The 14,999-nt window shown below is 44.8% G+C and overlaps 1 protein-coding gene across 1 annotated transcript in view; it reads right to left on the bottom strand.

The window, feature by feature from the left end:
* The window catches only part of LOC144736342 (uncharacterized), a 130,105-nt gene extending 119,250 nt beyond the window's left edge, over positions 1-10,855 (bottom strand). The window contains exons 1-2 of the mRNA XM_078619011.1: positions 10,699-10,855; positions 619-749 (exon numbers count right to left, since the gene is read on the bottom strand). Coding sequence (XP_078475137.1) covers positions 619-749; positions 10,699-10,766 — 199 coding nt within the window. The 5' untranslated portion in view covers positions 10,767-10,855. The remainder of the gene's footprint in view (positions 1-618; positions 750-10,698) is intronic.
* Between the last annotated feature and the right edge of the window lie 4,144 nt (positions 10,856-14,999).

The raw sequence follows: 14,999 nt of genomic DNA, 5'->3' as shown, positions 1-14,999 counted from the left end.
GTGAAGGACGCTACTGGGCAGTTGGAGGCAGTCGCCCTCCAACAACAACGGAGGGCGGAGGAGCGACGCTCACAACAACGAGCGGAGCACCGGGTGGTTAAAGCACAGTAAGTTGGCGCAGTAGGGGGCACAGGTGGTGTGTCGGCCAGTCATCTCAATCAACCCATGGCACCTAGGTCTGACCTCCTGCCAGTGGGCGTTCGACACGTCACGTTGGCTGAAAGTGCACATAGCCTGGCACAAGCGCTGCGGTGACGTCACCGCTACTTAATGACGAATGGCGGCTGTGTTGTTGTCGTAAACGTTCGCTACAAACCCGGGAAACCGAGTTCGATTCCCGCGCGCTGCCAGCATCAGTGACGAATATCTGAACCGGGCATCCTCTAGGTCGACTCAGCCTCAAATGAGCACCTGTTACGGTGTGTAAACATCGCGGCCGGGCGTAGTTGCTGGCCACCCACCCCCTCTCGTCCCACAGTGCCGGCCTTCACAGGTGCTGCTATTCGCTAACGGCACTTGCCCCAACAGCTTGTCCAGGCCGTACCGGGGTGGGGATCTTTGTCTTTGTCTGTGTGTGTGTGTGTGTATAGGCGTGCGTGCAAAAGCGAGGTGCCGCACCTTTCATCCGTTCGAGCTCCTGCTGGGGCACAGAGGCGAAAGCCTTGTTGGTGGGAGCGAAGATGGTGTACTCGCCCGGCTTACTGAACAGGTCGCCCATGTCCGCTCGCTTGATCAGCTCCACCAGGATGCTGCCGACAAGAGCAAGGGATACACGTTGCCGGGGTTTGTTTCGTTGAATGCACGGCCCTCATGTGTTGAGGAGTTCAATGTACAACCCCTGGGTTTAAATTGTGAAATGTACAGTCCTGGGTTTAAATTGTTCAATGTACAACCCCTGGGTTTAAATTGTTCAATGTACAACCCCTGGGTTTAAATTGTTCAATGTACAGTCCTGGGTTTAAATTGTTCAATGTACAGTCCTGGGTTTAAATTGTTCAATGTACAGTCCTGGGTTTAAATTGTTCAATGTACAACCCCTGGGTTTAAATTGTTCAATGTACAGTCCTGGGTTTAAATTGTTCAATGTACAGTCCTGGGTTTAAATTGTTCAATGTACAGTCCTGGGTTTAAATTGTTCAGTGTACAGCCCTGGGTTTCAATTGTTCAATGTACAGTCCTGGGTTTAAATTGTTCAGTGTACAGTCCTGGGTTTAAATTGTTCAATGCACAACCCCTGGGTTTAAATTGTTCAGTGTACAGTCCTGGGTTTAAATTGTTCAATGTACAACCCCTGGGTTTAAATTGTTCAATGTACAGTACTGGGTTTAAATTGTTCAATGTACAACCCCTGGGTTTAAATTGTTAAATGTACAGTCCTGGGTTTAAATTGTTCAATGCACAACCCCTGGGTTTAAATTGTTCAATGTACAGTACTGGGTTTAAATTGTTCAATGTACAACCCCTGGGTTTAAATTGTTCAATGTACAGTCCTGGGTTTAACTTGTTCAATGCACAACCCCTGGGTTTAAATTGTTAAATGTACAGTCCTGGGTTTAAATTGTTCAATGCACAACCCCTGGGTTTAAATTGTTCAATGTACAGTCCTGGGTTTAAATTGTTCAATGCACAACCCCTGGGTTTACATTGTTCAGTGTACAGTCCTGGGTTTAAATTGTTCAATGTACAACCCCTGGGTTTAAATTGTTCAATGTACAGTCCTGGGTTTAAATTGTTCAATGTACAACCCCTGGGTTTAAATTGTTAAATGTACAGTCCTGGGTTTAAATTGTTCAATGCACAACCCCTGGGTTTAAATTGTTCAATGTACAGTCCTGGGTTTAACTTGTTCAATGCACAACCCCTGGGTTTAAATTGTTAAATGTACAGTCCTGGGTTTAAATTGTTCAATGCACAACCCCTGGGTTTAAATTGTTCAATGTACAGTCCTGGGTTTAAATTGTTCAATGCACAACCCCTGGGTTTACATTGTTCAGTGTACAGTCCTGGGTTTAAATTGTTCAATGTACAACCCCTGGGTTTAAATTGTTCAATGTACAGTCCTGGGTTTAAATTGTTCAATGTACAACCCCTGGGTTTAAATTGTTCAATGCAGAAAAGTGGGTTCAAACTGTTCAATGCACAGCCCTGAGTTAAGTTTGTTGAATGATAATAATAACCTCTACTTTATGAAGCACATATTCTTAGGTTTTTTCGGTAAAGTCACGTAGGTAAAAAAATTAAATTAATAAAAGTAAAATAAAACAAAATAAAAAAAATAAAAAATCACGACGTTTCGAAAGCAACGCGCTCTCAGGATAACACGCAAGTTTCTGACCTCAGAGGGAGACCAAATTCCAGTCTCATCTATGGCCATAGTCAAACCATTCATAGGAGTTTTTTTTGCGTTAGATCGCTTAAATATAAATGTGTCGTTAAACCCTCCACCACCCGACACAGCCAATTAGTAAGTAAGGTTTGCCACATAAACGTGTCAATTCGTGACTAGTTCAGCACACCGGTGTGGTGGAGAGTAAATTGACAACATTTATAATTCGAGTACGACGTTTCGCTGGTAATTACAACCAGCATCATTAGGCGACAGGCAGAGTTAACCCCAAAAAACCTCTATTATGAATAATATTTGTCGCGAAAGCCTACGTGTTAAGACCATCCAATTTTTGCACTCAATGTGGAGAGTTGAATTGAAGACAACGTACACAGTAAGCAGACTGAAACGTTGGCATCAGTCACGGTCTCGAGGTAAATCTGCGAGTTGTCGGCATGAGATTGGAAATGTAAGCCGTGACGACGAAAAACGTGGCCAAGCGGTAGTATATACGGGCGGAACAACAGAGGGTGTGTGTGATGATTGAACTAATGAAGTCATCCATCAACCCTCCTAGTGATTATTATTATTTGGTTCTTTCGGTTAAGTCACGTCTAAAGATAAAATAATAAATTAAATTAAATAATAGAATACGACGTTTCGATTGCAACACAAGCAATCATCATCAGGTATAATGAAATAGCGACATAAAATCTAACCAGAAAACTATAAACAGACATATTAGCAGACAGATATCACCAAGATACATAGAGAGAGCAACACAGGTAACAGAGAGAGGTGGTCGTCTCTGTGTGGTGGCCTTAAATAGACAGAAGATGGCGGACGCAGAGAGAGGGAGGGGGGTTAGAGAAAAAAATTAGCATATCAATGAGTGGACAACAAAACGTGGTGCTGCAAGTGCGATGACACGGCAAGCAAGCCTGACAATCAGGAGAAGGACACACTAAAATTAAATAACCTAGTAAAATATCGAAATGTAATGTAATATAACACAGAGGGTCGGTCAACACACAATTAACGCATAGCCTGGTTGATTGCGTATTTCAAAGATTGCTAAGTTAGAATTTAAGTGTGAACATTCCAAAGAGAGGACACAGGCAGAGAGAGCAAGTAGTCAGAGAGAGAAAAAAAAGAAGATAAGTTTAAAACTTCCCCGTAGAAGTGGTTCAATCTTAATTTTTAGAACTTTCGTGACTGCAGGAATTATTATTTGTTTCTTTCGGTTAAGTCACGTCTAAAGATAAAATAATAAATTAAATTAAATAATAGAATACGACGTTTCGATTGCAACACAAGCAATCATTATCAGGTATAATGAAATAGCGACATAAAATCTAACCAGAAAACTATAGACAGACATATTAGCAGACAGATATCACCAAGATACATAGAGAGAGCAACACAGGTACAGAGAGAGGTGGTCGTCTCTGTGGGGTGGCCTTAAATAGACAGAGGAGGGCGGACGCAGAGATGTCGTTCGGGTCAAGCAACCAATTATTTTGTTTTAATTGTCACTCAACACGAGCCCCCCACAAAGCACCTGTCACAGTACAAAGCGGGGGGGGGGGGTCCATCCAAGCCCCCCACTTAATTATTATTTCTAGTCAACACGGGGTCTTTACAAATTCGCGTGCGGCCCGATCGATAACACTGGTCAACAAAAAAAAACATTTTTTTCTGGCCTGGACTTTTACAGCTGTTTTAGACTAATTTCAGGGTACTGATGCCAAATCTGATCTCAGATTTGCTCTATCACATATCAATTTTGTGCTATCGGCATACCCCATTTTCATTGATTTTACCCGAAATTAACTCTGTCACTTATGATTGCAAGTTGTTGCGAGTCAGTGACTGCTTTAGTGTTAAAAAAATGGTGCTGTTTTTTAGGCTAGTGTGTTTAGAATATCATTTTATGTAAATATCCACATTTATTTCATATTTTTCTTCTGCAGTTTTTTTTGAAAATGCAATATTTGATATCTCAAAAACCTGATGTGATAGACAAAAACTGATGCCGGATTTGGAATCAGCACCCCAAAATTACCTTCAACCCGTTAGAATACCTTATGCCAGAAAAAGTGTGTTGACCAGTGTTATTGAGGTTTTTGTTGCGGTCTCAGATCGCGTCGGTATAACGTCCATTATCCCTCCGCCGCCCGACGCGGCCTAACAATTCGAGTGTCAGCCACGTGGGCAACTGTGCCATTAGATTTAGTCTTCGGAAAACCGGAAATGTTTCAATGCAAGTCATTTTTTTTTCCTTTGCAATTTTGTGAATTCCGTATCTGTGCATATAAAAATAACACTTCCGAGGAGAAACATCAGTTGGACGGCATAACCGAAGCGGTGCATATTAATTATCGTTTGTCCTTGTCTGTCAATGCCTTCATACGCGAAGGCTTGAACGTCCGTTTCGGTGTCCGCTGAATCAAATGAATGTTCACAATCGATACACAAACGCCAAGCGTAATGGCATTCGAGATTCATTTGTCTTGTCTTGGATTTGACTGATAGCGTGTAACGTGGCCAATGGATGACACAACCTTTCCTGTGCCTAGCTTGCTCACTCGCGCTTGGCTGGCCTCTAAAACCTCCGTAATTTCAGTTCCCAGAGATCTGTGCCAATAATTTATACATTGCTTTTGTTGGCGTTAGCTTCGTGCACGTGACCGCCACCAACTGCCGACGTTTCTCTTGGGCTGTGGTCGTCCTTGCGACGATGCCGCTGGGTTCAATGGGTCCTTACCAGCTGAGATAAAGCCTGAGTCAGAATCTGAGTCGTTGAGTGTCTACGTAACCCTATGCGTCTCTGTGTAATTCTACGTGACTCTACGGAACTGCGATGTCCTGTGGCTGTCGCTACTGCCGATGGTCTAGAGCTGTGGTCGCCCTTGCAACAGAGCTGCTGAGCTCAATGGATCACTGTTTCATTGCTTTCATGGCTTTATTTTGGTGATTTCGAAAAGTGTATTGGTTTGGCCATGTTTGTTTGTTGTAGTACAGAGTTAGACTGATGGCCTTAATCTAAGTTGTCTTGTGGTTGTTGTTGGTTGTTTGACTTGCATCCCACTGGGATTTTTGCACACAGCGTTGGTGTACGGTGATTTTTTTTTCTGCAATATTTTGCTGTCTTTTCTTGGATTTTCTGTTTGCACTTAGTCACTTTAAGATGTTTTCCTGTTCATGTTTTTGTTTTTTGTTTGTTGCGGTTGCACCCGATTCAAGAGCCGAATGGCTCACAGGGCTATACCTAATAAACGAACTTGAACTTGAACCAGCTGAGATAAAGCCTGAGTCAGAATCTGAGTCGTTGAGTGTCTATGTAACCCGATGCGTCTCTGTGTAACTCTACGTAACTCTACGGAACTGCGATGTCCTGTGGCTGCTGCCACCACTGCCGATGGTCTTGGGCTGTGGTCGCCCTTGCAACAGAGCCGCTGAACTCAATGGGGCCTTGCCGGCTGAGAAGCCACGGTGGCTAGATGTTCGATCCCGACCCTGACGCCTGCTGTATATTTGGATTCTGCGTCTCTCTCTCTCTCCCTCCCCGTGGACGCGTGGATTTTTCTCCGGGTCCTCCGGTTTCCCCCCTCCACATTTAGAATCAACATCGCGCGTTTAGAGTATTTTGCTGCTATGAATTTACAAATGATGATAAGCAACTTTGTTGAGCGATCATTTGTGGTGGCCAGGTCACTTCTGTAAAGAGCTACATAGCTCAGTGGGCCTTACCTGGTGAAATAAAAATAGTTTCGTAGTTTATCTTCTTGTTTCTTTCGGTAAAGTCACGTAGAAGGGAGATAATTATTGTATTATTTTATTATGTTTTCTTTTTATTATTGTATTATCTCCCTTCTACGTGACTTTACCGAAAGAACCAATAAGATGAATCCCTGCAGTCACGAAAGCTTTAAATCGAAAAAAAAAAGTTTCGTAGTTTATTTTAGAGTCAGAGTTCACGAGATAAAGATACGCAAGAGAAGCTGTCGGGAAACGGTGAACTCGAAATTAACTTACTCCTTATTGTACTTAATGTATGACCCTGCCTCCTGCAGTAAGTCGAATGGCGCCTGAACTAATTGCGAAGATGGTCTCGGCGTCCGTGCCAGGTATTTAGACGCACTTCTACGATGTTCATGTACTGCGATTGAACGTGTGCCGTCTCGCTTGCAATACGTGTGCAAATGTGACATCCCTAAGTAAAAAACATCTACGGCGCTGCTCAGAGCCTACAACACCAATCCAAAGATCCTCTTCACTTTTTTTTCTCTATTTACGTGACTTTACCGAAAGAACCAAGAATATGAATTCCTGCAGTCACTACATTTTTTAAGTCGAAAAAATATTCCAAGCCCTTGCGTATTTGCCCGAGCCGAATGTTCAAACGCTGCAACCCTCGTGTGAATCCACTTTGATCTACCCTCAAATTGCCACTTCTCTCTGCTCGCTGATCAAATTCTGGACAGGTCCGGACCACTCTGTTCCACATAATTCCCCAACACCGCAGTGTGACGATGCCCTTTTTGAATCCTTTATATTAAGTTCACTTGCTTGCGCGCTTACGACCGTGCAAATCTTTCGGTCGTTTTTTAACCCACTTCCCGTGATCCAATCGAGCTGACATTTTGCACACAGACTCGTTGTGCGTGACAATGTATTTTCGTGAAATTTTTCCCCCAAAATTTTACACTTTTTAGGATTTTTTTTTATATTTAATCACCAATTGCTTAATGGTGGCAGACAATCATCTGACCCATACGTGGCAGCCATCTCAAGCCAGAAGACGAGAGGACTCTAGCCGCCACGCATATTAAGGATTTATAGTGAAAAACTTTGTTTTTACGGGTAAATGTTTTCCCTTCCAGTTGCCTTGACACGAATCGCCGCTCCCCCATTGTCTCCGAATCGCTGAACTCCCTGGCACCTTAACTCATCACACGCACGCACAAAGCGCCCGCCACACGTGAACCGCAATAGCTTGCCATCTCGCCAAGGAGCAACGAAGCCGTTAAATTTCGATTTAAAGATTTCGTGACTGCAGGGATTCATCTTCTTGGTTCTTTCGGTAAAGTCACGTAGAATGGAAATAATAAAATAATAAAAATAAAACATAATAAAATAATTCTCACGACGTTTCGGCCACAACGCAAGCAGCCGTCCTCAGGTGAAGAACAGGTCTGACGGAAAGACAGCGTCTGAATGCATAGTATAGTGTATAGTGAATGTGTATAGTGTATAGTGAATGTGTATGGTGTATAGTGAATGCCATTCAGACTGTCTTCTCGACAGCTCTGTTCTTCAGCTGAGGACGGCTGCTTGCGTTGTGGCCGAAACGTCGTGAGAATTATTGAATGTTTTATTTTTATTATTGTATTATTCCCTTCTACGTGACTTTACCGAAAGAACCAAGAAAACGAAGCCATTGTCACGCGAACTCAGGTTGACATCCTTGCAGCAGCAGCAGCGGTGGCGGCTTTTGGCTCGGCAGTCGAACGCAGACGGCGCTAGCCGCATCGTCGCGCAGCGCGTTCAGACGCGCTTCTGCGGCCGTCTGGAACGCTCTTGCTTCCGATATTAGGAAGCCACTGGAGCTGTGCGCTTTTAAATCATCTGCATTGACGACGAATTTATTTAGAACTGCTTTTTTGTGATTCGCTTGTTGTCCTTTCCCAGCACCTCCGATTAGCATGGTTGGCTACGCACGGTGCAAAAGAAGTTCAAAGTACGTACAACATGTGTACGTACAAACGTTGCCGCGTGGGAGTCCTACCTATTGCGTCTCGTTAGACAGAAACTTTGGTTCGGTTTTCGCCAGTCGTGAACGCAGGCAGATGGTTTAAAATCTTTAGCACAACGACTCCCAGCGGGACAGAAGCTTTTAGATATGACAAAAGCCAGAATGTAGAAAACTAAAATAGATTTTTTTTGTAGTTGAGAATGTTTTAACTATAACATGGCAAAGTCATTACTATTGACCTGCCTGCTAATTAAATATTAATCAGCGATGCTGCTGCCGCATTGGTAGTTGGTGCACAAAGCACAAAAAACACAAACAACATTGTGGCCATTGGTTTTTTACCCTTCTCTCTGGCAACAAAACAGACACCTTCTTACAAGGAGTCATGTTTATATACACCATAATACCTGCAGTCATAATGCAAACAAAAAACATAACTCTGATAATGTATACACTGTCCTTGAAGTTGATTGGTCCACACCCGATCAACTTCAAGGACAGTGCACATTATCAGAGTTATTTTTTTTGTTTGCATTATGACTGCAGGTATTGTGATCTATGCAAACACGACTCCTTGTAAAAAAGGTGTCAGTTTTGTTGCCAGATAGAAGGGTAATAAACAATTATAATTTTTTTTACTGGCAAATGAGGTTCCAATGGTGTAAATGAGGTTCCAATGGTGAACACTGTGTCCTTTAACATGGCAAAGTCGTCACCTCCGGTTACCACGTTTGGCTACGTACCAGAGGTGGGACAAAGTCATTGTTATGCAAGTCCAAGTCGAGTCGCAAGTCATCAAATTCATGACTCGAGTCTGACTCGAGTCCAAGTCACATGACTCGAGTCCACATCTCATAGGTGGGACAAAGTCATTGTTATGCAAGTCCAAGTCGAGTCGCAAGTCATCAAATTCATGACTCGAGTCTGACTCGAGTCCAAGTCACATGACTCGAGTCCACACCTCTGCTACGTACTGTGCGAAAGAATTTCACCATGCGTACATAAATTTGTAACTTGCTGACCCACCCTCCCCCTTCTTCATACTGGACATTTGTCAAAAAAAAAGCTTCTCAGCTCATCGGATTCCTCCAGCGGTCCAAAATAAAGACTGCGATTCTGACTCCGGTATACAAATCGGCATTGCGGGAGCGACGCCACCATCGCAGAGGGGGGCATTGCCGCAGCTGTTGAAGCAGACGGTTCAGCGCCACCATCGCAGAGGGGGGCATTGCCGCAGCTGTTGAAGCAGACGGTTCAGCGCCACCATCGCAGAAGGGGGCATTGCCGCAGCTGTTGAAGCAGACGGTTCAGCGCCACCATCGCAGAAGGGGGCATTGCCGCAGCTGTTGAAGCAGACGGTTCAGCGCCACCATCGCAGAGGGGGGCATTGCCGCAGCTGTTGAAGCAGACGGTTCAGCGCCACCATCGCAGAGGGGGGCATTACCTCCTGCGCGAGACTCTGAAGTGCCGTGAGATGCTGGACTGCCAGCTGAAGCCCACTCACCGTAGAATGTACCGGAATAAAAAAAATGACGGTATAAAAAAACTAGGGGGTGGGGAAAGAGTTCATTGACTGAGCGTTGGAAGGTAAAACGGACCTCTGCAGGAATGCACCCCGTGCGATGGTACCTTGGAAGCGCACTTACCGACATGTGGTAATGCTTCCCACGCAAGACACTGGGCAACGACTTACACGGCGTTTTCTTGGGGCAGTCCGAACGTCGCGGGGAAGGGAAAAACCCACATAAAACCCACAAAAAACCCACAAAAAACCCACAAAAACACACAAAAAACCCACAAAAAACCCACAAAAACACACAAAAACACACAAAAAACCCACATAAAACCCACATAAAACCCACAAAAAACCCACAAAAACCCACAAAAAACCCACAAAAAACCCACTTAAAACCCACAAAAACCCACATAAAACCCACAAAAACCCACAAAAACCCACATAAAACCCACAAAAACCCACAAAAAAACACAAAAAACACAAAAAAACACACAAAAACCCACATAAAACCCACAAAAAACACACACAAAAACACAAAAAACCCACATAAAACCCACAAAAAACACACACAAAAAACACAAAAAACCCACAAAAACCCACATAAAACCCACAAAAACCCACAAAAAACACACACAAAAAACACAAAAAACCCACATAAAACCCACAAAAACCCACAAAAAACACACACAAAAAACACACAAAAACCCACATAAAACCCACAAAAAACACACACACAAAACACAAAAAACCCACATAAAACCCACAAAAACCCAGAAAAAACACACACAAAAAACACAAAAAACACACAAAAAACCACATAAAACCCACAAAAAACCCACAAAAAACCCCTATTGGACTTCTCTTCCAATCTCCCCCGGCGTTCTCCCCGGACGAGTGAGTCGTCGGATGAAATCTCAAATCGCATCGGTGTGCCGGCTCCAATTCCGTCGTATTCCGGCAGGACGCGAGAACCCACCCCCACCCACTCCGTCCACGGGCCCAGAATTTCCAGCCGCGCAAAAATGCGCAGCTGCGGTCGTAATCATCATCGTCGTCGTCGTCGCGATCGTCATCGTTGGCGTCAGTCACCGTCTTCACCTGAGGTCAGCATCCTCCTGCAGCGTCTGCCACGTGTTCTTGTCGGGCACCGTGAGGATCTTGGACATGACGTGGACCAGCCCGTTGCGGCCTTCCTTGCCCACGGAAGCAATGCACGAGTTCTCCACGCAGATGGCCTGCCCAGACACGCGCGATCAACAAATATCATCTTCTTCTTGGTTCTTTCGGTAAAGTCATCACGTAGAAGGGAAATAATAAAATAATAAAAATAAAACATAATACAATTTCGATTTAAAGAGTTTCGTGACTGCAGGGATTCATCTTCTTGGTTCTTTCGGTAAAGTCACGTAGAAGGGAAATAATAAAATAATAAAAATAAAACATAATAAAATAATTCTCACGACGTTTTGGCTACAACGCAAGCAGCCGTCCTCAGGTGAGGACGGCGTGAGAATTATTATGTTTTATTTATTATTATTTTATTATTTCCCTTCTACGTGACTTTACCGAAAGAACCAAGAAGATGAATCCCTGCAGTCACGAAAGCTTTAAATCGAAATTTTATTATGTTTTATTTATTATTATTGTATTACTTCCCTTCTACGTGACTTTACCGAAAGAACCAAGAAGATGAATCCCTGCAGTCACGAAAGCTTTAAATCGAAACTTAACACATGTTTTGTTGCCAGATGAAAGTGGAAAAAACCTATTCTCATGATCGATTGACATTCGGGCACCGTGTGGCATCGGCCTGAAGCAGCTGTGAAACTCATTGAGGCTTTCCTGCGTTATTCAAGAATGATTTCAATGAAGCAATACTTGATTGTAAACGAAGACTTCGCTATGACTGTATGTTGAACGTCTTTCACACCGTACGTAGCCCAACCGCGCTAATTGGAGGTGCGGATGAAGGACAAAAAACGAAACACCAGAATAAGCAGTTCTAAAGAAATGAGTTTTCAATCTCGATGATTTAAAAATCGGCTTTGTCACTAACACTGCGCTGTGCTCGGTCAATTCGCTGTCGTTCCGTTATGCGTGCATGCATCTGGGGTCAGCTACGCTGTTGAAGACAAATCGACACGATGACCCAGATTCAAGCTCAGCTCGTAACAAAAATATATTTATTCTCAAGACCGGGGTCTTAAACGTGACCTTAGAAGAGTTTTAAACGACTATGCAGACATCTGAAACCCGGCAAGGTGGCAGGGGGGAGGGGAGGCTGGTTTCGCCGTCGAAATGTTGAGAGACGAGGTCTGGCGAGATGTGAACTACCTCGCCTGGTGTACAGGAGGTCGTGGGTTTGAGCCCGACCCTGACGCATGCTGCTGTATATTTGGAGTTTGCGTGTCTCTCTCTCTCATCATCATCACGGTGGCTAGGAGATGTTAACTACCTCGCCTGGTATGCACGAGGTCGTGGGTTCTATCCCGACCCTGGCGCCTGCTGTATATTTGAAGTTTGCGTGTCTCTCTCTCTCATCATCATCACGGTGGCTAGGAGATGTTAACTACCTCGCCTGGTGTACAGGAGGTCGTGGGTTCGATCCCGACCCTGACGCCTGTTGCTGTATATTTAGGAGTTTGCGTGTCTCTCTCTCCCCGTGGTAGTGTGGATTTTTCCTCCGGGCCCTCCGATTTTTCCCTCCACGTTTATAATCAACATCACGCTTTTAGAGTATTTGGCTGCTATAAAATATCCATCATTTGTGATGACCAGGTCGCTTCTGAGAGAGAGAGCTACATAGTTCAGTGGTCCCTTACACCTGCTAACATCAAATAAATAAGAGTTTGATGACTAGTTTAACATCAGGAGTACGCGAACAAAGGCAAAATTTTCCCACGGGCCTACGGGGAAAAAAAGGGCATCGCAGCATTACGTAACGTCTTTGGTAACTCTCGAAGGACGCATTTACTGGGCATTCCAGGGAGATGTCTTGCCAGAGTTTTGATGAATGGAACCAAAACAAGCCAGACAGAAGAGGACTTGAGGGAAAAGCAGTGTGGGTTAAGTGCAGCGAGGGAGCCACAGACAAAGCCAGGCGAAGGAAACCGAGGAATGCATGCGGGGTCGTTAAAATTGAATTTGCAGCCTTTATTAAAAAGCAAGTGCGTTTGTTTGTGTGATTGTACGCATTTTCTGGGGAGCGGTGGTGTAGCGGTCAGCGCGCTACGCTACGGACCCGGCGACCCGGGTTCGATTCCCGCTCACGGCCAACACCGGTGACGATTACTTGAACCGGTCCTGAGTCTCCCCTAGGTCGACTCAGCCTCAAATGAGTACCCGGTGCGGGTGTGTAAACATCGCCACTGGGGAGACAAAGGCGGTCGGGCGTGGTGCTGGCCACCCACCCCTTCGTGTACCGTTCCGGCATTTATAGGTGCTCGCAAACAGCACTTGCCCCTACAGTCTGTTAAAGGATACACGGGGGATCTTTGTCTTTGTATATATGTACGTTGGCACAATAGGGTGATGCATCGGGCCAGTCATCTCAGTCAGTAGACCCGTGGCACCTGGGTCTGCCCGGTGACCTCCTGCCAGCGGGAGTTCGACACTTCACGTGGCCTCGACGTGCACATAGCCTGGCACAAGCGTCGTGGTGACGTCACCGCCACTTAGTGGCGAATGGCGGTTGTCGTCATTGTTGTGTATATGTACGTATGCGAAGGCGAGAGCCACGAGAAAGTTCGAGGCCTCCCATGGCGTGCCACGTGAGATGCGCAGGGCCACTTGAGAACTTTAAGTTCTTAAATCAGTTCATGTGTCAACTCAAACGTCCCGGTTGCTTTTCATGCGCCGCTAAGGCAAAGCGACAACTTCCACTGTGATGTGCCGACGTTGGGCTGACGTCGCGTCAACGTTGGGCTGTGTGACGGTTTTAAAGGGCCCGTTACGCTCAACGACGATTCCAGCCCCGTGAAGACTGAACACGTCTGGAAACTTCTCTGGAGTGAAAGATGCACGCATGCACGTTGGACTTCTTTCGCACCGTACGTAGGCAACCGTGCTGATCGGAGGTGTGGTGGAAAGGTACAAGGCACCAAACAGAAAAAAGCAGTTCCAAAGAAATGAGTTTTTGTATTTAGACGATGATTTAAAAGTGCATCATAGCTCCAGCGGCTTCCTAATTTCGGAAGGAAGAGCGTTCCAGACGGTCGCAGAAGCGCACCTGAGAGCGCCGTGATGTGGAGAACGTCTTTGTTAAACGGTAAGCCAAAAGCCACCGCTACTGTGGGGATGATCTGGGGTTTGCTTGATGACGGGGACGGTGGTGGGGGTGGGGTGCGGAGAGACAGTGGGGGGGGTGGAGGGGGGCGACTTGCTTGGGTTTTTTTCTGCCTGAAGTAGACCGCTTGTGTTGCGATCGAAACGTCGTGATATATTACAATGGTCAACAAAAAAAAACATTTTTTTCTGGCCTGGATTTTTGCAGCTGTTTTAGACTAATTTCAGGGTGCTGATTCCAAATCTGATCTCACATATCAATTTTGTGCTATCGGCATACCCCATTTTCATTGATTTTACCCGAAATTAACTCTGTCACTTATGACTGCAAGTTGTTGCGAGTCAGTGACTGCTTTAGTGTTAAAATATGGTGCTGTATTTTTAGGATAGTGTGTTTATAATATCATTTTATGTAGATATCCACATTTATTTAATATTTTTCTTCCGCAGTTTTTATTGAAAATGCAATATTCGATATCTCAAAAACCTAATGTGATAGACAAAAACGGATGCCAGATTTGGAATCAGCACCCCCAAAATTACCTTAAAACCGTTGGAATACCTTATGCCAGAGAAAGTGTGTTGACCTGTGTAAATATTCTTATTAAATTTTTCTACCTATGTGACTTTCCCAAAAGAACCTAAGAGTATAAACCTAAGCCTCCGGGCTTAAGCAGCCCGATGTCAAACACATTAAGCGGACGAGCTGCTCTAGCCGCTGATCACCAACGCAGAGACAGACACGCTGGGCGAAACAGTTTCTATAAAAAAACATATTACTCTGTGAAGCTGCACGGCCGATTAACAAGCCTGGCGATGGGTAGAGGGATGGATGGCTTTTGTCCAAGTGCAACATTAAATAACCGGCGGAGGGCCTTAGTGGTCGTCAATAAATGACGTCACGCGATTTTGGACAATTTTTGACCACCCCCTCCCCCCATCGTCATACGGCGTCACAAAAATTCAGACCCCCCCCCCCTCAAATATGACGTCACAAAGCTCTGCCCCCCCTCCACCCCCCCCCACCCAAAACCATATTTCCATTTTGAAAATAAAACGTGCTTCAAATCGCTTTAAAACTATTGTCATTGTAGTGCGTATTTAATGTGGCGCTG

The sequence above is a fragment of the Lampetra planeri genome, chromosome 60, assembly GCF_965212315.1.
Source record: "Lampetra planeri chromosome 60, kcLamPlan1.2.h2, whole genome shotgun sequence".
NCBI lineage: Eukaryota > Metazoa > Chordata > Hyperoartia > Petromyzontiformes > Petromyzontidae > Lampetra > Lampetra planeri.
This window is presented reverse-complemented; position numbering and strand designations above follow the sequence as displayed.